This window comes from Pseudophryne corroboree, chromosome 6 (genome assembly GCF_028390025.1).
Source record: "Pseudophryne corroboree isolate aPseCor3 chromosome 6, aPseCor3.hap2, whole genome shotgun sequence".
NCBI lineage: Eukaryota > Metazoa > Chordata > Amphibia > Anura > Myobatrachidae > Pseudophryne > Pseudophryne corroboree.
In genome coordinates this window covers 372155353-372180402 of record NC_086449.1, presented here as the reverse complement: position 1 = coordinate 372180402, position 25050 = coordinate 372155353, and the positions used below count along the sequence as shown (strand labels likewise).

At 47.6% G+C, this 25050-nt stretch overlaps 1 protein-coding gene and 1 long non-coding RNA gene across 3 annotated transcripts in view; one reads left to right on the top strand and one right to left on the bottom strand.

Annotated features, from left to right (window-relative positions):
* Window positions 1-25050, bottom strand: part of LOC134932353 (uncharacterized) — a 231816-nt gene that overhangs the window by 150018 nt on the left and 56748 nt on the right. Inside the window, exon 3 of one of the 2 annotated variants that reach the window (XR_010179324.1) lies at window positions 6340-6465. The exons of the other annotated variant lie outside the window; for it this stretch is intronic. This is a non-coding gene — a long non-coding RNA (uncharacterized LOC134932353). The remainder of the gene's footprint in view (window positions 1-6339; window positions 6466-25050) is intronic. 2 annotated transcript variants of the gene reach the window in all.
* Window positions 10024-25050, top strand: part of LOC134932350 (uncharacterized) — a 38548-nt gene continuing 23521 nt past the window's right edge. The window contains exons 1-5 of the mRNA XM_063926696.1: window positions 10024-10126; window positions 14822-14928; window positions 18941-19141; window positions 19706-19837; window positions 23879-23957. Coding sequence (XP_063782766.1) covers window positions 14926-14928; window positions 18941-19141; window positions 19706-19837; window positions 23879-23957 — 415 coding nt within the window. The 5' untranslated portion in view covers window positions 10024-10126; window positions 14822-14925. The remainder of the gene's footprint in view (window positions 10127-14821; window positions 14929-18940; window positions 19142-19705; window positions 19838-23878; window positions 23958-25050) is intronic.

Genomic DNA, 25050 nt, shown 5'->3' with positions numbered 1-25050 from the left:
AACTGATAAGGCTGATTTGAAAAATCGGCATGGGGAAGATCTTGAAATTCCAACCCTGGGATACTATCTGTAATACCCACGGATCCAGATCAGCGCGAACCCAGACCTGGCTGAAAAACAGTAGACGTGCCCCCACCCGATTGTACTCCCGCAGGGGAGCCCCAGCGTCATGCTGTGGTTTTAGCAGAAGTAGCTGTAGACTTCTGCTCCTGCTAGCCTGATGGTGTTGTAGGTTTCCTACCTCTTACCCGCCCTCTTCCTGCGAAGAAGGGGGTACCTTTAGCCTTTTTGTACTTGTTGGGCCGAAAGAACTGCATCGTATGAGAATGATACCCTTTCCTAGGTGGAGCAGCTGCAGAAGGCAAAAATGCAAACTTGCCTGATGTAGTAGTGGAAATCATGGCATTCAGCTTATCACCAAAGAGGGCCTCCCCATTGTAAGGGAGTGCCTCAATATTCCTCTTTGATTCCGTATCAGCATTCCATTGGCGAGTCCAGAGCGCCCGGTGGCCTGAAATTGCCGTATCCTTCATAGCCTCAACAAAGTAACCTGCAACATCTTTGATATGGCTGAGAATTAGGAGTATTTCATCCTTATCAACTGTGTCTATATTAACTATCAAGTTGTCTGCCCATTTTTCCACAGCATTACCCACCCACGCACAAGTAATGGTGGGTCTGAGCAACGTACCATTAGCGGTATATATGGACTTTAATGTCGTCTCTAACTTACGGTCAGCAGGATCTTTTAACGAAGCTGACCCAGGGCAGGTAAAACGATTTGCTTAGACAGCCTAGAAACTGAGGTGTCTACCATTGGGGGTGTCTCCCGTTTGCGCCTGTCTTCCGCAGGGAAAGGATACGCTACACGTATTCTTTTGGGAATAGTAGATTTCTTTTACGGGTTAGACCGGGACTCTTCAAAGAATGGATTCAAGTCCTTTGACGGAGGAAAAGTCACCACCTGCTTTTTATTTAATTTAAAATAATCTTTTTCCTCAGGTGCAGGTGTAGTATCATTAACTCTAATACCTCTTTTCTAGCGACTATCATACATTGTATGCTTTCGGCTAATTTGGGGTCTACCCCTCTCAGATCCCCAGAATCGACTTCCATGTCGGAATCTGTGTCTGTGTCCCCTAGCATTACCTGAGCCAGAGCCCTTTTCTGGGAACTGGATGGGACCCAAGTAGATGACATGAAGGGATCAGCAAACAGTGCTGACTATCTCTGCTGTACAGACTCAGAGAATTTTTGCAACTTTCTCACCCACTCCAGCTCCTTCCGAGAGGGAAGAGCCACCATATTACCCTCTTGTGCATCCAAAATGGGTTCTTCCGGGGAAGAGCCGCCCCCCCCCCCCCCCCCCCCCCCCATGTCTGACATGTTACACACGTGTACAGACCCTCCAACATGACCCGCCCCACTAGGTACAAAATGCTCTGTTCCTGGACTTCCCTCTTCATTTATGATTTCCATCACCTGTGTTGAACTAGTTAAATGATAAGAAAGCTGTTTCTTCACAGGTGATTACAATAATAAATTAAGAGGGAAATCCAGAAACAGGGCATTTTGTACCTAGTGGGGCAGGTCATGTTGGAGGGTATGCGTGTACAGCTACACACATACACACACACACCAGGGACGTGCAGTCAGGGGAGGCAGAGCCTCCCCTGTCATTAATGATTAAAATAATACAAAGATACTTATGACACATATTCTGTGTCATAAGTATATACTTTAGCCTTTGTATTATTTTATTCATTTTTTTCCTACCAAAAACTGTTTTAAATGTGCCTTGGAGGCACCGCTCTCGGTGCCTCCCGTTGTCAGTGATGAAGGGATGGAAGCGGTGGGCGGGGCCAAGCATAGAGCAGTAATAGCCCATTAAAAAAAAACTTATAAGCGGCACCACTAGAGGTGCCGCTTTGACAGGGGTGTGCTCACAGCAGCAGCGTAGCGAGGGTCCTGGACGCTATGACAGGTACAGAAGAGGGGAGGAGCCGCCGCCGCTAAAAAGATCAGTAGACCCAGTCCAGGTTGCTTCCAGGGCCAGCATCCCCATGCACATTAAATGCCCCACAGGGACATGTCTGCTGTACCGGAAAGCTGCGCACCTCACCAAAGCCAAAGGAGCCCCATCGCGCGACCTCCCCGCTCCAGCAGCCGGTAATAAGGAGCCCCAGCGCGCGACCTCCCTCCTCCAGCAGCCGGTAATAAGGAGCCCCAGCGCGCGACCTCCCTCCCCCAGCAGCCAGTAATAAGGAGCCCCAGCGCGCAACCTCCCTCCTCCAGCAGCCGGTAATAAGGAGCCCCAGCGCGCGACCTCCCTCCTCCAGCAGCCGGTAATAAGGAGCCCCAGCGCGCGACCTCCCTCCTCCAGCAGCCGGTAATAAGGAGCCCCAGCGCGCGACCTCCCTCCTCCAGCAGCCGGTAATAAGGAGCCCCAGCGCGCGACCTCCCTCCTCCAGCAGCCGGTAATAAGGAGCCCCAGCGCGCGACCTCCCTCCTCCAGCAGCCGGTAATAAGGAGCCCCAGCGCGCGACCTCCCTCCTCCAGCAGCCGGTAATAAGGAGCCCCAGCGCGCGACCTCCCTCCCCCAGCAGCCGGTAATAAGGAGCCCCAGCGCGCGACCTCCCTCCTCCAGCAGCCGGTAATGAGGAGCCCCAGCGCGCGACCTCCCTCCTCCAGCAGCCGGTAATAAGGAGCCCCAGCGCGCGACCTCCCTCCTCCAGCAGCCAGTAATAAGGAGCCCCAGCGCGCGACCTCCCTCCTCCAGCAGCCGGTAATAAGGAGCCCCAGCGCGCGACCTCCCTCCCCCAGCAGCCGGTAATAAGGAGCCCCAGCGCGCGACCTCCCTCCTCCAGCAGCCGGTAATAAGGAGCCCCAGCGCGCGACCTCCCTCCTCCAGCAGCCGGTAATGAGGAGCCCCAGCGCGCGACCTCCCTCCTCCAGCAGCCGGTAATAAGGAGCCCCAGCGCGCGACCTCCCTCCCCCAGCAGCCGGTAATAAGGAGCCCCAGCGCGCGACCTCCCTCCTCCAGCAGCCGGTAATGAGGAGCCCCAGCGCGCGACCTCCCTCCTCCAGCAGCCGGTAATAAGGAGCCCCAGCGCGCGACCTCCCTCCTCCAGCAGCCAGTAATAAGGAGCCCCAGCGCGCGACCTCCCTCCTCCAGCAGCCGGTAATAAGGAGCCCCAGCGCGCGACCTCCCTCCTCCAGCAGCCGGTAATAAGGAGTCCTTATTATCGGCTGCTAGAGGAGGGAGGTCGCGCGCCGGGGCTCCTGAGGCCTTGGTGAGGTGTGCAGCTTTCCGGTTCAGCAGACATGCCCCTGTATGTCCCCGTGGCAGGCAGGGCTGTTTCTTTTGTGGGACTTTTTCAAGGGGAGCAGAATTCGGTCTCCTTGGGCACACAGTTCCCAGCAGTGTCCACTCGGCACTGCGCCCGGCCCACACTACGCACATTACTGGCTCAGCCGGTGCCATGTGGCTGCGTAGCTTGAATAGCTCCGTGTTCTGCATGGACACCCCCTGCCGCCGGTCTCACCATTAGCCACTGGAGGCCTGTACCTGGTTCCGCAGGCCTCCCTCTCCCCCTTCAGCTCACCTGAGGTGGATTGGAGCTCAGAGCGGTGAGTGCCCGAGGAGCCCCGTACCCCCCTACCCGTGTGTGTGACACCTTGTATCCCCCTAGCCGTGTGTGTGTGTGAACCTATACCCCCCTACCTGTGTGTGTGACACCCTGTATCCCCCTACCCGTGTGTGTGTGTGTGTGACACCCTGTACCCCCCTACCCGTGTGTGTGTGACACCCTGTTCCCCCCTACCCCTGTGTGTGACACTCTGTACTCCTTTACCCCTGTGTGTGTGTTTGTGACACCCTTTACCCCCTACCCATGTTTGTGACACACTGTATCCCCCTACGCGCGTGTGTGTGTGTGTGTGTGTGTGTGTGTGTGTGTGTGTGTGACTCACTGTATCCCCCTACCCATGTGTGTGTGTGACACCCTGTAACCTACCACTGTGTGTGACACCCTCCCCCTCCCCCTATCCCTGCGTATGTTTGTGATACCCTGTATATCCCTACCTCTCTCTGTGTGTGACACACTGCACCCCTCTACCCTTGCGTGTGCATTACACCTTGTGCCCCCCTCCCCAATGTATGGCAACCTGTATCCCCTACCCTTGTCTGTATGATTGACAACCTGTACACACCTACCCCCTATGTATGACAGACTGTACACCCTTTACCCTGTGTATGTCCCCTTGTAGCTCCCTGGTGCCGACCTGGTGGACGCTGGTTGGAATTCATAGGACCCTTTAGCTTCGGGGAGCCACATGCAGCTAACCTGGCCATGGATCTGCGCAGCAGGTGCACATTCCATTGGCACCTTCCTGGTTATTAATATGAGAGAGAGAGATACTGCTTCCATACACTCAGCCGCTCCGATCATGGTAACCCCACAGCTAATATTTTTTTTTATATACAGGTTGAGTATCCCATATCCAAATATTCCGAAATACGGAATATTCCGAAATACTGACTTTTTTGAGTGAGAGTGAAATAATGAAACCTTTGTTTTCTGATGCCTCAATGTACACAAACTTTGTTTAATACACAAAGTTATTAAAAATATTGGCTAAAATGACCTTCCGGCTGTGTGTATAAGGTGTATATAAAACATAAATGCATTCTGTGCTTAGACTTAGGTCCCATCACCATGATATCTCATTATGGTATGCAGTTATTCCAAAATACGGAAAAATCCCATATCCAAAATACCTCTAGTCCCAAGCATTTTGGATAAGGGATACTCAACCTGTATTTATATTAAGTATACTCAGATTTTTATTGATTAATCTGTGATTTATTAATAAATGTAATATATTTTTTTATGACTCTTTTCCTCCTCCTCCCCTCTCTCTCTCTCTCTCTCTCCTTTCTCCTCCTCCCTCTCTTCCTCTCTCTCTTTTCCTCATCTTCTCCTCTCTTTGTTTCTTTTATTATTCCTCTCCTCCCTCTTGCTCCCTATTTCTCCTTCTCCTCCTCCTCCCTCCCTCCTTTCTTCTTCCCTCTTTCTTCTTCTACTCCTCTCTCACTTTTTCTCCCTCCCTCCTCCTCATTCCTCTTCTTCCACTTCCCCCTCCTCCTCCTCTTGGCCGCCGCTGCTGCTTGCACTTCCCACTTCTGTGTGATCAAATTAGACCACAACTCCAGGGAGCCGTGGACAGAATATGATAGGCAGGCTGCAGGCATTGCCGGCATTGGACTGAGATGCGAATTAGCGGCAGGGGGGCCGGGGTGGTTGATGGTGGAGCTTTTGTAGGACATTGGTGGGGGTGGCGGCCATTAGCGGCGGTGGTTGTGGGCATTGGCTTGGGGGTGGTAGCAGACATTGGCTCGGTGGTGGCAGGGGTCATCGGCGGGACTCAGTGGACAATATTGCTGCAGTGCCTCACCAGCCACTGACCTCACCGCATGCCACTGACACACACCCGTCACACAGGAGAGCTATCGGGGACAGACACCCACTGATGTCTGTCAGAGAAAACACAGAGGGATTTACCAGTTCATACCCTGCGCCCTATAAAAATGTGCAGTACACAATTTTAGCGCATATACCAATTATAGGCCCACAGACCTAATAACTAGTAACACTCCTTCCCCCTCCATAACACCCTGGTACTTGTATCAGCTGTGTCTTGGTGCGATTCACACACAGAATGGGAAATATTTATACTGGCCCCGGGGGTAGCACGTCCTCTGGGACGAGGATGTGCCCTCCGCTGCTGAGAGACAATGGCGCACAGCGTCCCTGCCGCTGTGCTGTACCTGAATGCCGCCTACGATGACCGGAGGATTCTCTCTCTCTGCAGGAACTCCAGTAATATACTCACCAGCCTTCTTTCTTCTGGCTCTGTTAGGGGGTGGCGGCAGTGCTGTGGGAGTGAACGCTGGCCAGGCTTGAGCTGTGTTCAGTACCCTTCAGGAGCTAATGGTGTCCTGTCAGTGGAAGCAGAACCATTAACTAATTGAGAAGTTGGTTCCTACTTCCCCCCCTAAGTCCCACGAAGCAGGGAAGCTTTTGCCAGCAGCTTCCCTGTAAAATAAAAAACCTATCAAAGTCTTTTCCAGCAAAGCTCTGTAGAGCTCCACTAGAGTGCGTCCAGTCTCCTGGGCACATTTTCTAAACTGAGGTCTGGAGGAGGGGCATAGAGGTAGGAGCCAGTTCACACTGTTAAAAAGTCTTAAAGTGCCAAAGGCTCCTGCGGAACCGTCTATACCCCATGGTACTAAAATGGACCCCAGCATCCTCTAGAACGTAAGAGAAATACACTTACCGTACTTGCATTTTGATGAAAGTCTGCCATTTGCAACATTTTCTGTTTACATAGTTTTTTCCCATAAGAATATGTAAAAATACCAAGAGGTTTTCTGTCCTCCATCCACACAAGTTGCAGGTTCTCCTTTAAGGAGGTAATATGTGGTTATGGCTTTGAACAAGATAACCATATTGCTGACTTTTTATATTTTATGTTTTACAATAAAGAAAAAAAAACATACAGTATGGTACAAATTGCCACGATAGTACAAAGTATGCAGTAGTCATTTACATACATTGGAGGTGGCAAATCAGTGTTGACATTTAGTAACTGTCTTTTGCCGTAAGAACTAAACAGAGCGGAAAGGTGTACACATGGTGAGATTTATCTGTCCAATCTGTCTGGTGAGAACAAAAATCTGGTAATGGATGAGAGCAAATGACAATAGACCATTTGCTCCCAACTAGTGATGAGCGGATTCGGTTTTACTCGGTTCTCAAAACCGAATCTTATTGGCTATCCAAAACACGTGACATCAGTGAGCCAATAAGATTCGGTTTTGAGAACCGAGTAAAACCGAGTAAAACCGAATCCGCTCATCACTACTCCCAACCACTGGAAAATAGACAATGGTTGTTTAAACAAATAGGTTAAATCAGTTTGTTTGGAAAAATGTGTTAAATCAATAGTTTTAATCCATTTTCCAGTGTTTGGGAGAAAATGGTTGATTGTCATTTGCTCTCATCCATTGCCAGATTTTTGTTCTCACAGAGTCAGAGAAAGACAATGATATAATAAATATGGTCAAGGTCTAGCCAAGGACTTTAATATTTCATAATCTACCCAACACAAACAGAAATTACTTGCTTAACATTTATATAGCTACTTTAAAATTATAAAATGTAGAATGTACATAGATTGATCCACTTTGTATTTGTAAACAGGAAATTACAACCAGAGAGCGACAGCGGACAACAGCCAGAGTGCGGGTCATCGTGCTTGATGGAGATGACCAGTACCCTCAGTTCCTCCCTTGTCGCTACATGTCACACGATGGTCTCAGTGTCTGTGTCAGCCCTATATACTTGGTGAATATAACAGAAGGAGGAGAGCAAGTGAGTGTTTGTGGTTCATCCTAGCACTTCCACCTGTTTCTTTATCTGTAAAGACAGCAACAGTAGGCCTCATTCACAGATGGGGTGAATCCAGTTAAGTTCCAATTTGTACCTAGGCAAACTATGTTGCAATACAGCAGATGCAAATCCCTTTATATGTAGCACAGATACACTGGGCAGCTACCGTATATACTCGAGTATAAGTCAACCCGAATATAAGCCGAGGCACCTAATTCTACCACAAAAACCTGGGAAAACTTATTGACTCGAGTATAAGCCTAGGGTGGGAAATGCAGCTCTAGCCGTACACAGCCCTCAGTGCCAGATATGCCCTCATACTGCCAGATATGCCCCCACAGTGCCAGATATGCCTTCATACTGCCAGATATGCCCCACAGTGCCAAATGTGCCAGATATGCCCTCATGCTGCCAGATATGCCCCACAGTGCCAGATGTGCCAGATATGCACTCATGCTGCCAGATATGCCCTTCATGCTGCCAGATATGCCCCTCATACTGCCAGATATGCCCCTCATGCTGCCACATATGCCCTCATGCTGCCAGATATGCCCCTCATGCTGCCACATATGCCCTCATGCTGCCACATATGCCCCTCATGCTGCCACATATGCCCCTCATGTTGCCACATATGCCCCTCATGCTGCCACATATGACCCCTCCGCAAGTGCCAAATATGCTCCCCCAGTGCCTGTTACTTACCCCTCCATCGATCCCGCGCTGTCTTCTGAAGGAGGGACACGGAGCGCACAGCGTGCGCCTCTCCTGTGTCCCTCCTGCATCTCCGGCGGCCGCGGCGGGTCTATTAAAGGAAGTGCCGGTTCGTGATCAGAGGTCACGAACGGGTACTTCCTTTAATAGACCCGCCGCTGCCGCCGAAGATGCAGGAGGGACACAGGAGAGGCGCGCGCTGTGCGCTTCGTGTCCCTCCTTCACACTGCTCTGCCTGTCACACTGCACTGACTCGAGTATAAGCCGAGGTTGCTTTTTCAGCACAAAAAAAAGTGCTGAAAAAGTCGGCTTATACTCGAGTATATATGGTATATCTGATTCAGAGTTGAGCTATGGACTCCCGCCCCCCCCCCCACAACACACACACACACACAAACACACACACATGCACATGGTATACGGATGGTAGATAGACAGTATATTAATAGATAGTCAACAGGTCGACGCCAGATGATCAACAGGCAATAGGTCAACAGGTCAACAGTTAAATGGTCGACATGGATGTCAACCTGTTGAACTTGTCAACATAAGTCCATGTCGACCATTTAACGGTTGATCTTTTTATCCTGTCGACTATCTGGTGTCAACCTATTAACTATGTACTGTTTATCCTTCAATCCACACCCACTAATCTACCACAAAGCATCTTATTTGTTTGTTTGTCTTTATCTTTTCGTCTTTTTTTTTTCTTTTCTTTTTTAATCAGAGTGCTGAATTATACCTATTAGCTAGTTTACTCCTAATATTAAGTTAGGCCCAGTGTTGTGGAACTATATTAATTTGAGTGCAAAACAGGCGCACATTTGACAGTTCTCTTTTAATTTCATTGTCAGACAGGGCCACTTGCATTTTCTCCTGGACCTATATTTGCTGAAGATGGTGACAAGGGAATAATGGCTCCAATCTCATACTCTTTCCTGACAGGTAAAATATATAGAAGAAACATCACTCTCCATTTTATTTTCCTTAAATAACCAGTACTACTTTTTTCTACTGTAGCTTATGCTAACTCTTTAGTTACCATTACCAAAGGAACCTCTTATGAGCCCTCAAAATTTTGCATGCCACTATTCTGTAGATTGCATGATACAATGAGAAAATAATGTATTACAGCTATTTCCCCACATATGTGTGGTGCTATCAGTGATGTAATGATGTGCACTTAGCTGTGAGCCCATCATATATTATTTTATTGTATGTCAACATTATTTGTTACCCAGAACAGGAGTCACCATGGTCTGCTCTACCATTAGACAAACCTAAGCGGTTACCTAGAGCGCCTATAACACTGAATGACATAATGTCACTCATCCTCTGATCTATCAAGCTGCTCCTTCATATCTGTAAAGGGCTGGGAATGTTGCACTTCACTATTATGCCATCGCCAAATGCCACACTCACATTGGCAGGAGAACATTCCATACCCACCTCCCACCTGATACTATAAGAAGTGATCAGATGTAATACCTAAGTAGTGGCAGGCAGTGGCGTAACTACTGCCCCCGCAGCCCTCGCGGTGGCTTGGGGGCGAGGGGCTGCGGGGGCGCCGCCACTGATTTAGAGCAGATTGACATGCGGACGAACGTCCGCATGTCAATCTGTTGTCACTAGCCCCCCGCTGTGAAGTAGGGACACGGAGGGCACAGCGTGCGCCTCTCCTGTGTCCCTCTGAGTCTCCGGCGTGTCGGGGGGCGTGTCCTATGAAAAGGGGGCGTGGCTTCGCGGAGGACCCGCGATCGCGGGTCACGCCCCCGTTTCGTCACTGAGGGGGCATGCCCAGCGCTCTGTGAGCTGCTGGCATGCCCTCTCTCCTACTGTCTGCGCTGAATAGACGCTGTGCGCATGCGCACAGCGTCTATTCACTACTGCTCTGCTATGCAGAGCAGTGACTGTAGGAGACTCCCAACTGCCCCCCCCCCCATCGCGGGACACTGCGGGAGGTATGCATATATGGCACTGGGGGGGCACTGAGGGGGCATATATGGAACAGGGGGGGGGGGCACTGAGGGGGCATATATGGCCTGAGGGGGCATATATGGCACTGGGGTGGCACTGAGGGGCATATATGGCACTGAGGGGGCATATATGGCACTGGGGGCACTGAGGGGGCATATATGGCACTGGGGGGGCACAGAGGGGTCATATATGGCACTGAGGGGGCATATATGGCACTGCGGGGGGCACTGAGGGGGCATATATGGCACTGAGGGGGCATATATGGCACTGGGGGGCACTGAGGACATATATGGCACTGGGGGGCACTGAGGGGGCATAGATGGCACTGGGGGGCACTGAGGGGGCATATATGGCACTGGTGGGGCACTGAGGGGGCATATATGGCACTGGGGGGGCACTGAGGGGGCATATATGGCACTGGGGGGCACTGAGGGGGCATATATGGCACTGGGGAGGCACTGAGGGGGCATATATGGCACTGGGGAGGCACTGAGGGGGCATATATGGCACTGTATGTGTACCTGGCACATGGGGGGCTATATTTGGCACTGGGGGCACGTGAGCACCTGGCATTGTGGGGGAATATCTGGCACTGGGGGCATATGTGGCACTGGGGGGAGAGGCTATATTTGGCACTAGGGGCATGTGAGTACCTGGCACCGTGGGGGAATATCTGGCACTGAGGACATATGTGGCACTGGGAGCACAGCCCTAGCAACAAGCACTACCCCCTAGCAATGAGCATGACACCCAGTGCATGAAACCCCTGGCAACAAGCATGACACCGAGTGCATGAAACACCTGGCAACGAGCATGACACCCTGAGCATGAAAACCCCTGGCACCGTGCATGGAACCAAGAGCATGAAACCCCTGGCAACGAGCAGGTAATTTAAAAGTAATTAGAAGCCTTAATGTAGGACTTAATGTGTAATGGGCATTACGGTGTGTGGCATAATGTATCACGGACATTGCGGTGTGTGTCAGAATGTGTCACAGGCATTACGGTGTGTGGCAAACTATATCACGGGCATTGTGGTATGTGGTATAATGTCTCAGGGGCATTGCAGTGTGGCATAGGGTATAACGGGCATTGCGGTATGTGTCACAGGCATTACGGTGTATGGTATACTAGATCACGGGCATTGTGGTATGTGGTATAATGTCTCAGGGTCATTGCAGTGTGTGGCATAATGTATAATGGGCATTGCGGTGTGTGGCATAATGTGTCAGGCATTACGGTGTCTGTATACTATATCACGGGCATTGTGGTATGTGGTATAATGTCTCAGGGTCATTGCAGTGTGGCATAATGTATAACGGGCATTGCGGTGTGTGTCATAATGTATCACGGACATTGCGGTGTGTGGTATACTATATCATGGGCATTGTGGTATGTGGTATAATGGCTCAGGTTCATTGCAGTGTGTGTCATAATGTATCACGGACATTGCGGTGTGTGTCATAATGTATCACGGACATTGCGGTGTGTGGTATACTATATCATGGGCATTGTGGTATGTGCTATAATGTATCAGGGGCATTGCAGTGTGTAGCATAATGTATAACGGGCATTGCGATTCCTGTCATAATGTGTCACAGACATTACGGTGTGTGGCATAATGTGTCGGGGGCATTACGGTGTGTGCATATTGTGTCATGTGCATTATTGTGTGTGGAATAATGTCTAAGGGCCATTGCAGTATGTGGCATAATGTATACTGGGCATTACTATAAGGAGGAAAAATGACAAATAATGGAAGGGGCATGAATCAGGATTATTTTTCTTTCCTGTGGTGGCTAACGTCTGGGCGTGCAGGTTGCAAAACTGGGGTATAAGGTAGTCCATTCCTGCAATGCCACGCCTCTTTATGCGAAGCCGCGCCCATTTAAACAAAACCACGCCCCTTTTTGGCGGCGCGCGCCTTCGGCGCGCACATGTTTGTCCCTTTCCTAGTGCCAATTATGGGGGGGGGGGGGGGGGGGCGCCGAAGAATTTTTTGGCTTGGGGGAGAAAAATTTCTAGTTACGCCACTGGTGGCAGGTGTCATTTACAAAGCATGATGGGCACTGCTTAGGGCATCACATGCAAGTGTGGCACAGGAATAAGGATTGATGGGAAAAAAAATATCTCTCAGGAACAAAACTACCATTGTGGCATATGTTAAAACCCTTTTTTGACATTTTGTTCAGCCTTTCAGTCATCAAGAGGGAAATAAAGCAGACTAGACAAATATGATGTGCTTCATTGTAACTAACGCAGTGGACAATATATAATATAATATTAATGTATCTCACTGTGCATTCAGTGCTCATATATGGGTGAAGATAAGATAATTAAAGCTATTTTGTAGACTACATACTACAACTCTATGGGCCTGATTCTGAGGTGGGACAGCAAAAAGAGCAAGTTACTGAACACTTTGGTAAAACCATGTAGTGCTGCAAGTGGGGCAGATGTAACATGTGCAGAGAGATTTTGCTATGAGAGGGGCATGTCCAAACTGAAATGTAAATTGCAGTGTACAATATTGCTGGGCTAAATGTATAAGACAATATTTCTTTAAAAAGTATTTGCACCCCTTGAATTGCAACATGGTTTGACCAGGTGTACAGTTATTTGCTCTTTTCATTTTTTAACTTTACTCCCAACTCAGAATCTATGAGCCTAATTCAAAGTTGATCGCAGCAGCAAATTTGTTAGCAGTTGGGCAAAACCATGTGCACAGCAGGGGGGGGGGGGGGGGGGGGGGGGCAGATATAACATGTGCAGAGAGAGTTAGATTTGGGTGGGGTGTGTTCAAACTGAAATCTAAATTGCAGTGTAAAAATAAAGCAGCCAGTATTTACCCTGCACAGAAACAAAATAACCCACCCAAATCTAACTCTCTCTGCAAATGTTATATCTGCCACACCTGCAGTGCACATGGGGGGTAATTCCAAGTTGATCGCAGCAGGATTTTTGATAGCAACTGGGCAAAACCATGTGCACTGCAGGGGAGGCAGATAACATGTGCAGAAAGAGTTAGATTTGGGTGGGTTATATTGTTTCTGTGCAGGGTAAATACTGGCTGCTTTATTTTTACACTGCAAATTAGATTGCAGATTGAACAAACCACACCCAAATCTAATAGGCCCTACACACTGGCCGATTTTCTGAAAGATAATCTTTCAGTGTGGAGACTCCAGCGATGAACGATGCGCGTCCCCGCGCTCGTTCATCGCTGGTCTCCCGTCGGCTGTGCATGCAGGCCAATATGGACGATCTCGTCCATATTTGCCTGCACTTCAATGCAGCCGCGTGACGGGAGGAGTGAAGAAACTTCACTCCCCCCGTCACTGCCCCCCCGCCGCCGGGTCGCTCGTCGGCCGTATCGGCCGTCGGGCACCTCGGCGGCGCATCGTGATATGTGTAGGGCCCCTAACTCTTTCAACTTGGAATTACACCCATGGTTTTGCCCAACTGCTAACAAATTTGCTGCTGCAATCAACTCTGAATTACCCCCTATATGTCGTATTATAATTCTCCACTTAGCCTTACAAAAAGCAAATACAGAGGGAAAATACAGTAAAACAATACAGGGCCACTGAGGTGGGGGGAAGGAGTATACTAATTACCTGGGTCTGGGCTGGTTGGAGGGGCCCTGGTCTGCTGCACCCCCCTCTTACCTGGCAGTAGCAGCAGCCTCGCTGCCCGACTTAGCGCACGCTTACTGTGTGCTGGGCTGCCATGTGGAGCAGGAGGCCGCTGCCACTGAGCAGCAGTAGTCTCCTCTACCTGTACAGGAGGGAGCGTTCATACTGATCGCTCTCCCGGATTTACCCCTGGCCATAAAGTACCAGGGCATGGCCCAGCTCTCTACGCCATCTAAAATATAGAGCTAAATATAGTTACATTTTGTATTGCTTGAACTTGCTCTGACATCATTACATGTTACGTTTGGCATTCTGCAGCGTTATATTGAAATAAAGGCAAGGTAAAGTTGGTAGCCATGTATGCCCAATGCACGGTTTAATCACTGGACACCTGTCCTTTCAGTCATCATGGTGTTTGATTTTTGGTCTCCGTTACACACAATGGAGTACATTTACTAAGCATTGCTTTTCAAGGTCACATCTTCAGCAGTTTTGCCTGCTAATGTGGGTTTAAAGGGGCGATAATTTCAAGCAGAAAATCAGAAGCGTTTTTCTTTAAATCTAGTGTCCAATAGAGGCAAAAACTTGACCCTTAAACGTCATGAGATCCCAGAGTTGTGGGTCAACCGCAGTTGTCGATGGTACTCGGTTTCTGCATATGGATTGCACTTCTGTGACTACATACGCAGTGTTGCAATCACATCAGTCAAGGTCTTCGGTCCGGAGTGGTGCAGGAAACCCAGATGTGTCATGGCAGTTTTCCATGCGGCTGGATGACGTCGCCTGCATTTCCTGCGATGAGAAACATGCCGGCGGTGCACCTGCATATGAGGCTTCGCTGCGTATACAGGGGTCTCCCTCTATTTACCGGTTTCTGTGTTGCAATTGCAATTGAATTGCGATCGCAGACCAGCGCTACACATGCTCGACGCCCTTGTCCTGTGCTGGGCGGCCCCCAGCATATACGATTTTAGCAAAACTGACTCTGAATAACCCCCATTGTTGTTAGTACTATAAAGTCACTTTCCATTCATGTCTATTCAGGTCCCGACAGTGACCTGTTCCAGATTGATAATGTGACTGGATCTGTCTCCTTGATTCACACCCTGGAGAGCAAACTTAGCCCTGCTATCATTAATCTGAGAGTCATGGTAAGTATTATCCTCTTTATTAAAGTTACTCATTTAATAAAAATATTTGATTAGGGAGATTTATTTATTTTCTGAGAAGTTAATTTTTATGTCTGAAGGTGTAGTTTGAATGACTGAGTAAGAGTCCAAGCTGTCAGCTAGCAATAAGGGGGGAATTTGATTGGGCGAGAGGTTTAGCGAGCAAAAAAACCTTGTGCCCAGTTTTGAAATTATCACGGGTATGTATACTCCTGATACCTGCAGTATCCAATTAAAAAATGAATGGTCACGTGAGGAAAAAATATATACTAACACCTCCGGTGATCGCCGCGGCTTCTGGTGGTCTCAACTCCGTCTTTGCACTGGGGAGGAGGCTGCTGGGAGATGTAATTCTCCCACCTGCTGCCTTCAGGGGTGATCACACACATCGGGGGGTCACACACACACACACACACACACACACACACCGGGGTGTCACTCACACAGTCATGTGCACAGACATACTCACAGATACTTATACACACTCACACACATTACTACACTCATCGCTGCTGCAGGAGTCCGAATCCCAACACTGAAGGAGAAGACACCAGTTTGGATGGTGAGTAAGTACTAACTAATTAAGCTAATTGGAATTGTCCAATTGCTTAATTAGTTCTCATTGGGGTGCCGCCGGGGTGCCAGAGCAAGTCCTAGTTATTTCTCCTAAAACTAATGATTTTAGGAAAATTCAGACTTGCTCTGTAGATGTGTGAAAACTAGATGTGGTTCTACCATGTTGAGACTTGTAGGTCCATGCTTAAAACACCCATGGGCAGGTGTGGGAGGTGCCAATCCAACTCCTTCAGCTTGGATTGGCACCCCTCCCACCTACATAAGGGAGTTTTTAGAATGGATCTCTGGATTTACAGACTTGTTATTGGGAAAGGATTGGGAAATCCTGAAACAATGTATATCATTTCTCAGTTTTAGGGATGAGTTTAGGGTACGGGACCCCCTGGGTAGATATGGTCTGGCTGCTTTTGGGACATCATATTGTAACACAATCTAGCACTGTTTTAGCATCTAATTATTTTTCTACCAATGTAACACTGCTGTTGAATTTTATTTATGTAATACTTTTAACACTTAGGGGTATATGCAATTGCGGTCGAATACCGGCTGGAATTCGACCGTTTTTGGATTCGACACAATTCGACAGGTGAAGCTCTCCCGCCGGGACCCGTATTCGACATATTCAATAAATATCGGATTCGACAGTCCCGCTGTCGAAAAACGGACCAATTGATGAATAGTGGATGGCCTGGATTCGACTTCATGGACGGCACAAAAGTGTTCAATAAATCCTGAAAAAAAATGCGTGGGGTCCCCCCTCCTAAGCATAACCAGCCTCGGGCTCTTTGAGCCGGTCCTGGTTGTAAAAATACGGGGGGGGGGGAATGACAGGGGTTCCCCCGTATTTTAACAACCAGCACCGGGCTCTGCGCCTGGTCCTGGTGCCAAAAATACAGGGGACAAAACACGTAGGGGTCCCCCGTATTTTTAACACCAGCACCGGGCTCCACTAGTCAGAGAGATAATGCCACAGCCGGGGGACACTTTTATAATGGTCCCTGCGGCCGTGGCATTAAATCTCCAACTAGTCACCTCTGGCCGGGGTACCCTGGAGGAGTGGGGACCCCTTAAATCAAGAAGTCCCCCCCTCCAGCCACCCAAGGGCCAGGGGTGAATTCCGAGGCTGTCCCCCCCATCCAAGGTTGGCGGATGGGGGGCTGATAGTCAGTGTAAAAAAAAAGAATATGTTTTTTTTGTAGCAGAACTACAAGTCCCAGCAAGTCTCCCCTGCAAGCTGGTACTTGGAGAACTACAAGTACTAGCATGCGGGGGGAAACGGGCCCACTGGTACCTGTAGTTCTACTACAAAAAAAATACCCAAATAAAAGCAATACACAGACACTGTGACAGTATAACTTTATTACATACATGCACACCAACATACATACATACATACTTACCTATGTTGACACGAAGAGTCGGTCCCCTTCTCCACGTAGAATCCACGGGGTACCTGTAAATAAAATTATACTCACAACAATTTTTCTGGAATTTTAACACTTTCATACCCCTTCCAACTGAAAAACATGAACTGATCTCTCCAAATTATTGTAGTTAGTAAAAAAAAAATTATTCTTTTAAAAAATCCATCAAATAATACTTGTGGCTCCTAAGGACAAACCAAATAGATAATCCCTTCTAATATAAATAGATATGCTATTAGCAATAAAAAAAGCAACAAAAAATTCATGTTTTTAAACATTTTTATTAGATCACGACAGGAAAATGAGGCGGAATGAAATTGACGAAATGACTGTCGAAAAGCACTGTTGTTGAATCGACATTCTTCAATTAAATATACTTTTGTCGAAAAGCCGCATTTTAACATTGCAGACATGTCGAATTGAAAAAATGTCGAATTGCCAAAAGTCGAAAATGAAACTACAGGTTTTTTGTCGAAAAGTACTGTATTGAATTGTCGAATAAAATTCGACAGGTTTTTTGTGTCGAAAATGACCCATTTTTCGACATTTTCGGCAATTCGACCGCAATTGCATATACCCCTAAAACCTCTCACTAGTATGATGCCTTGGTGCGGCTGGCCTGTGTTGACCTGGGGGAGTCCCTCGCCCTGGTCTTGAACCTTAGTGTTAAGGACCGATCAGATGAGGTCACCTGGTCGCAATTGGTGGGTCCATATTTTTGGCCAAAAATTAGTGCTTAGTATTATAGAGTGTGCATCTGCATTTTCGCTCTTTTCTGTGAGAAAATGGTACAGACAGTCTTGTGATATATTAATTCAGACAAGGAATACACATTGGCGTAATTATAAAATTACTAATAAAATAATAGTCTACATTTTGGATTGTTATTTCAGTACGTTATAAGAATTCTCTAATATTGTGTGTCGTTTTAATTACCTTGATGAGCACTTGCAGCTACTATCTAACTGCTTCCAATCAAACTTATGAGTATGAGACTGTATGGGAGCAACTGGCTTCCACATTACGTGACATAATTGCAGGGACGTAATGATGCGTACACAATCAGAGGAGGAGAAAGAGGAGACAATGCAGTGTATTTTGCACTATGTGTTCTCCCTCCTTCTCCTGAGGGCAGGGGCACTTTAAGAGAGGAGGAGGCACGTGTGTAGCCTCCTCTGTTCTGGCCGCCTCCTCTCTGCCGGCAGCGCTGAGAGTTTCAGCTCTAGAGTGCTCAGCCTCTACTGCGCATGTGCAGATCTCCGTGACACAGTGAATTAACAGCGCTGCTGATGTTTGCGCGAGACGTCAGCAGGGGTGAGTATTAAAAAAATGGGTGCAGCGTGTACACTGCACCCATTATAGATATGCCAGTGCCTGAGTGGTTGTGGCTGCAAGGTAAGTATCTATGAATAGACTGTCAGTGAGCATGTGGGGAGTCCCAGTGAGCGAGGGCATATAGGACACGCATGGCATTATGGACATGTGAAATGCATCAGAAAGTTGGAGCATTTTGAGTGTTAGTGAGTGGCATGTCATGTCGGGGCATAAGGCTTATGCTAATAAACCTAGGCACAGCAGAGAAGCCAAGATGAGAGTGGCTCCATCTGTAAGTGCATAAGGTGGCATTTTTGGACAAGTAAGGGTCTGAGGGTATTTGAGGGACTTATGGAACAAGTAGGAGGTCTGAGTGTGTAGAAGTCATGCAGCAAGTGATTGTGTATTGGGATGAGTGGCTTAGGATGGCATGGCCCTTTGGAGGCTATTTTTGCATTATTAGATCAGTGTTAATGTGTGACCTTTGTGACGGTTGGAGCCAAATAAGTATATTAGTTTGCCCATTAGAACATATGGAACAATGTATCATGCTACTACTTTATAGTATACTGCAAGACACTAATATTTATTCTAGTCTGCGGCCTTTTATTATTTATTGTTGTGTTTCTTGCATATACTTGGTTATATAGCAGTGTGTTACTGCCATTACTTCACTACAGGCCTCTCAAGTCGGGGACTCCAGAAAGTACTCGTTGGCTGAGGTAACAGTACGAGTGCTAGCAGCCAACAAGCATGCACCCCGCTTTGCAGCTACCCAGTACCAGGCATTTGTGCAGGAGGATAACAACCCTGCTGCTCTAGTCAGCACGTACAATGGCCGTGTGCTCTCACTCACACCTTCTGATGGAGATTTCCCTAATGTAAGTTACACATTCATCCAATCACCTCTTATTTGTATCCTGCTGAAAATTTTGGGTGGTCTTCAGTATGCCGGCTGTCGGGATCCCGGCGCACAGTATACCGGCGCCGGGATCCCAATAGCCGGCATGCCGACACTTATTCTCCCTCATGGGGGTCCACGACCCCCCTGGAGGTAGAATAAAATAGCGTGGCTCGCGTAGCGTGCCACCGTGCCCGCAGGGTGGCGAGCGCAGCGAGCCCGCAAGGGGCTCATTTGCACTCGCCACACTGTCGGTATGCCGGCGGTCGGGCTCCCGGCGCCGGTATGCTGGTCGCCGGGAGCCCGACCGCCGGCATATCATACTACACCCGAAAATTTGACATAGCACTTCACATTCACATTGAGAATTGTCAAATAGTAAGTACTGACTCATGACTCAAGTTTATTTGTCATGATATTCTGCTGTATTTTAGGCAAATGAATCTGTGAAGGGATTCTTTTACAATGTAGCCTTCGATTGTACCTGCTATTGCCATAATCTCAGTCATAAACTTATCTTACTCATCATCTTTTTGGATTTTAGGGAACCAATCCCCAGATCCACCTTACTCTGTCATCTCTACCTAAGCACAGACAACTATTTCAGATAACAGAGAGTGGCTTGCTTATAGCCAGAGCCAACCAACTGCAGGCAACAGAAACATATAATCTGAAGGTAAGTACCAAAGTTATTGTAGGTTATACAGTATGCAGACCAAGCTAACAATTCTCAGGTATGGTTAGAATAGATACCGCCGGTATATACTGGTTATTTAACAAACACTTAGAGGTTTATTTAGTAAGTGGTGGCTTGCAAAAGCCCCTGCTTCCTGGTGTGTTTACGCACAAAATGTGATTGCCAATGATTTTATTATCTAACCACTCTGGGCTCCCATATTGAAGGAATCAAACATAATTAATCTGGGTTTACATGTTTATTGGCAGATCATCACATAGTGTATAGATGCATGGCATTGGAAATCTTCCAACTTGCCCAATTGATCTGATCATCGGTTGGCCACATCTGGGTGGTATATGCACTGCTGCTGCTGACCTCCTGACATTTCCCCTGTTCCTTCACAGCGGAGTAATGGGGTAATATCTCCTCCCCAAGGGAGGAATATAGATATTGTGGCCATACACTGTGAAATATCTCAGAGTGTATGGCCATGATATATGATGGGTTTCAGACTGTCTGATATAATGTCTGACATTTCGCTTCTGAAAAATAATATCTCAACTAAAGCCAACTAAACAAATATAACAGAAATAAAAAGCTCCAAAGCAATAAATACTTGCAGTGCATGTATACTATAGCCTAGGTGTTATGGTTCATTAGGTCAACAGTAAAAAAAATAAGTGTCTAGGTTGACCCCAAAAGGATGACTTTCACAAGGTCGACATGAGAAAAAGGTCAACACAAGCAAAAAGTTGGCATGAAAATGGTCGACGCATGAAAAGGTGGACATTAGTTTTTTTAAGGTTTCTGGGGTGTCAGTTTTTAGCTTTTAGCACATGGTGTAAACGCGCCAGGTTTTGGACAAGGTGCCTTGCACCGCTACTAAGGCACTAGGCACAGGTTACCAGTCACAGTTTATGAAAAGTTATAAAAAGAAAAAAATTCTGAAAAACTCTTGTTGACCATATTCTGTGTTGACCATTGTCATGTCAACGTTTTGACCATGTTGACCTTTTTATGGTCGACCTAAAGACTGGATACCAGCCTAGGACAGTGTTTCTCAAACCTGATCCTCATGGAACCATAACAGTGAATGTTTTCTTGGTCATCAAGCTGACACACAGGTGTGTTAATTGACTATCATTTTAGACCTACAGGAGGTACTCATTATTAAGGGGCTCGCCGGCAACTTTTAGCCCAGTGGGGGGGGGGGCGGGGGCAGTCATCCGGGGCCCCCGCACCCAGTGGTCGCTGTAGCTGCTGCCTGCGGAGGCAACTGGGACAACAGCATGGTGAGCGGCCGGCAACGGGCAGGAGAAGCTGGAGTATCCGACGCTCTGCTGCTGCAGTGTTTGCGGCTTCCGGACACACCAGTGAGCTGTTGTCGGGCACAGACGGACAGGGGGGAAACAGTGTGGATCTTGAGACAGAGGTAGGCAACGCTACCAGCAGTGTTGTAGGAATGAGGACTCATGCCAGGCAGGTTCACGGTGAAGCAGTATCTTTAATGGCATCAGACACTGCACTTTGTCCTTCACACTCACAGGCCTGGACAAACAGGCACATAAAATAAACAAAGAGGTCAAAGTAAATATCCCAGCTGTAAGGTGCTTAATAATCAGTCTGCTGCAATGGCCTGCAGCCACAGTCTGCTATGCTCCTCTGGCACAGCCAATATAATCAGTCCCGTCAGAGTTTTAACCTTCTTGTCTATCAGTGATGGGTTCCTGCTGGATCTGTGCATCTTGGAAAACCCGGAATTCCAAAACTCCACTGCTAGTGCAGATTGCACAGGTTTCACTTTAGACTCCCACACATTTATTGCCAGGGCCCCCACAGACCTTAATCCGGTCCTGCTACTAGCCTTCCCTGTATATCTGCTGTATCAATCATTGAGTCCTCTCCTGCATAATCTGATTGTACCCTCCATAGCTCTCCCTCTTACTGCCAGTTCCTTCCATATAACACCAAGCCCTTTACTGCTCATACTGACTTCCACACATGTCACTCACTGACCCCAACATATCTCACTCACTGACCCCCATTAGCAGCACTCACTGCTCCTTTCACTGACCCTTTCCCGCACTGATCCCCTCACAGCTCACTTACTGCCCCCCCACAGCACACACTGACCCCTATAATAACACTCACTGTCCACCTCAGAGCACTCACTGCTCCTTTCACTGACCCCTTCCCTCACTGACCCACTCACAGCTCACTCACTGCCCCCACAGCACACAATAACCCCTGTAACTGCACTCACTGTCCACCTCAGAGCACTCACTGCTCCTTTCACTGACCCCCTCCCTCACTGATCACCTCACAGATCACTCACTGATCTCCTCAATTGCCCCACTAACAGCACCTATTGCTCCTTTCGCTGACCCCCTCCCTACTGCATCCTCACAGCTCACTCACTGCCCCAAACAGCACATACTGACCCCCACTAACAGTACTCACGCATACCCTCATTGCCCCTTTCATTGACCACCTCAGAGCACTACTCCCCTTGCAGTGGTGCACAGCATGATGTGACATAGTGATGTCATGATCCCGAGTGCACAATCGCATCTGAGAGGAGCTCAGGGTGATGGAGCTGCCCAGCTGTTACGATTGTGTTATAGCCTAGAGCAGCTGGGGAGCAGGGTTGGAACCAGGTCTGTTAGCATGCGGAGAGATTTTATCATCATAGTGCCTCCAGTAATGTCCCCAGTTCATATTATGCTACACCAGTTTACATTATGCCAAATACTGTCCCCAGTTAACATAATAGATTATATAGATACAGCTATGGTATTCTATATTGTCCTATTCCAGTACTGTATGTGGGTGTATGTTCCCATATATGACATTCTGCTGCATTATCTGCAGTCACACTTGCTGGCTGTCTAGCTGGAGTGCCCCATACCTTTGTATCTCTCCAGAAGTCTTTATACTGTAGGCCTGGAGATTTCCCTGTTTGCCTCTGCAGTGCTGCTAGGAGGAGGAGGAGGAGGCACTGGCATGGATGTTAGGCAAGCCATTGCTGATTCCAGCTGCTGACCACTGTAACCACCAACATGGGCACACGCAGGGGGGGGGGGGTCCAAGTACCAGGAAAACTGTACCTGGAAAGCTGTTAGGGGGGGTCAGTATGTGCTGTTGGGGTCAGTGAGTGAGCTGTAAGACGGAAGTGAGGGAGGGGGTCACTGAAAGGAGCAGTGAGTGGGGGACTTCAGTGAATGAGCTGTGAGGGGGCCAACTATATCTGCATACAAAATATTATACTACAGTGTGTTTCAGCCAAGCACTGTAACATAATTTGGTATGCTGATACAGTCGCAATTACACATAGAATATAGCCATGCTGCATATCATTTAAATTAACATAAGTTGCTTGTGCGTCTTGGAGGACTGGGGTTTATTTATTGTGTTGCTTTAATCATGGGACTTTTGGTGGCCAATGGGTGACTTTCTCTGACACTGTGGACCTCCTATGTACGTATTCTGGTTTGTCCGAAAATAGTGGATGTTTTCCTAAACGTTGGATCTGATACACAGATGCTGGGAAAAAGACGCACACCATTGCATTGGCCAAGTTCCAGGAACTAGATGCACATTTGTAATGTCCGATGCGGTGTGATAATTTCCCTGGAGGCATTTCGGTTCCCATTACATCCCGGCCATACTGTTTAGGTTACATAGACTGGGATTTGATCTTTACATTCTCATTTGTTGGATGCTGAGCAGAATAACATTGGATCCAATATTCACTGGCAATAACAATAGTAAGATGTTCTGTGAGTACATTACTTCTGACAGTGGAGTTATTGTAGCATGAAACATTCAATATGAATAGGCTTAGCAGGACATCCGTAGAAAGAAAGTGGGCAGCAACTCGAGAACAATATTTTCTTTACAGGTCACTAGACATATTGTATAATATGTTGGTGGTTGTCTAAGTATATTAAGTATAATTAAAGATGGCACTATGAGTATCACTTGAGAATTGGTGATTTGATAGATGTCTTAATTCTGCTATTCCCGTTGTGTTGATAGGTCTCTGCAAGAGATGAAGAGTCTGGAGAAACTGATAACTGTACAGTCATTGTGAAGGTCTTGGCGCATGGGCAGGCAGGTAAGAAGCATGCCACAAGTCTATATACTGTAGCTTAGCTGGGTCATTCTCAAGCATTCATTTCCAGCCTCCTCAACTCTTTGCCTGGAAAGTGGAAACTATCTGATTGGATGAGCTGTAGGTCCCTGGGTATTGAAGGCAAAAACAGATCTGAAAGACCAATTTTAGCAGCTAACATGCTCCAACCCAACAGGGTTTATTCTGACATTTCCTTCTGAGGATATACTTGTCAGCTTAAAACATATATATGTACTGTTAGAAGCTCTGACACTCACATACAGTATATCCTTCCTGCTTTATATTTTTACATGTTAAGGCTGCAAAGCTTGTTTAGTGTTTGTGAATTTCTGTTCATAATGTACTTGAGTTTTAAAAAAAAAAGTAAAAATCTACTATAAGCTTAAAATGGGAAGAAGAGGAAGAAGACTATTCAGTATTCAATCCAGAATTTCCCCCTTTGGGATTTTTGTGCTGATTCAACATAAATGTTTCGGCCACAATATATTTTATAATCCAGAACACTAGATCCTTGTTTTGTAGGGAATAAAGCTGCACTCCCCAGTAACGGTGAACAATGGATCAGGAGCAATAACTAGACATTTTGATGCCCTCTGCCAAAAAAAGAATTGGTGTGACCACTCCCGCCCCCCCCCCCCCAAATATTAAAACTAGGAACATATATAGGTGTGTAGCTGTAGACAGTAGGTGGATGCGGCCAGTGTGACCACAGGGCAAAATGTGTAGTGTGCTGAGCACCTCCCGCACCATCCTAGTTACAGTCCTGAGAGGACCCTATCTACTACTCCCCTTACTGGGGCCATGGCACTGCCTGATACAAGCATTTTTCATGGTGCTTCATTGTACAGTCGGAAACTTGGGCTGTGTGATGCTCAAGAGGGTGGTGTAGCAACATAGGCCAATATGAAGCTCTAGGCAGAGAGCCATCTCAGTGGCTATTTTAGAAGCAAATGATAACCCACCTCTAGTTTTCGCTGCTACTTTATAACATTTGAATAAAAAATACTGAAACTGGAATTTGAACTTCAGCATATAAAATGAATTGTTAACATTTTACTTCCTGCTTCATTTGTCT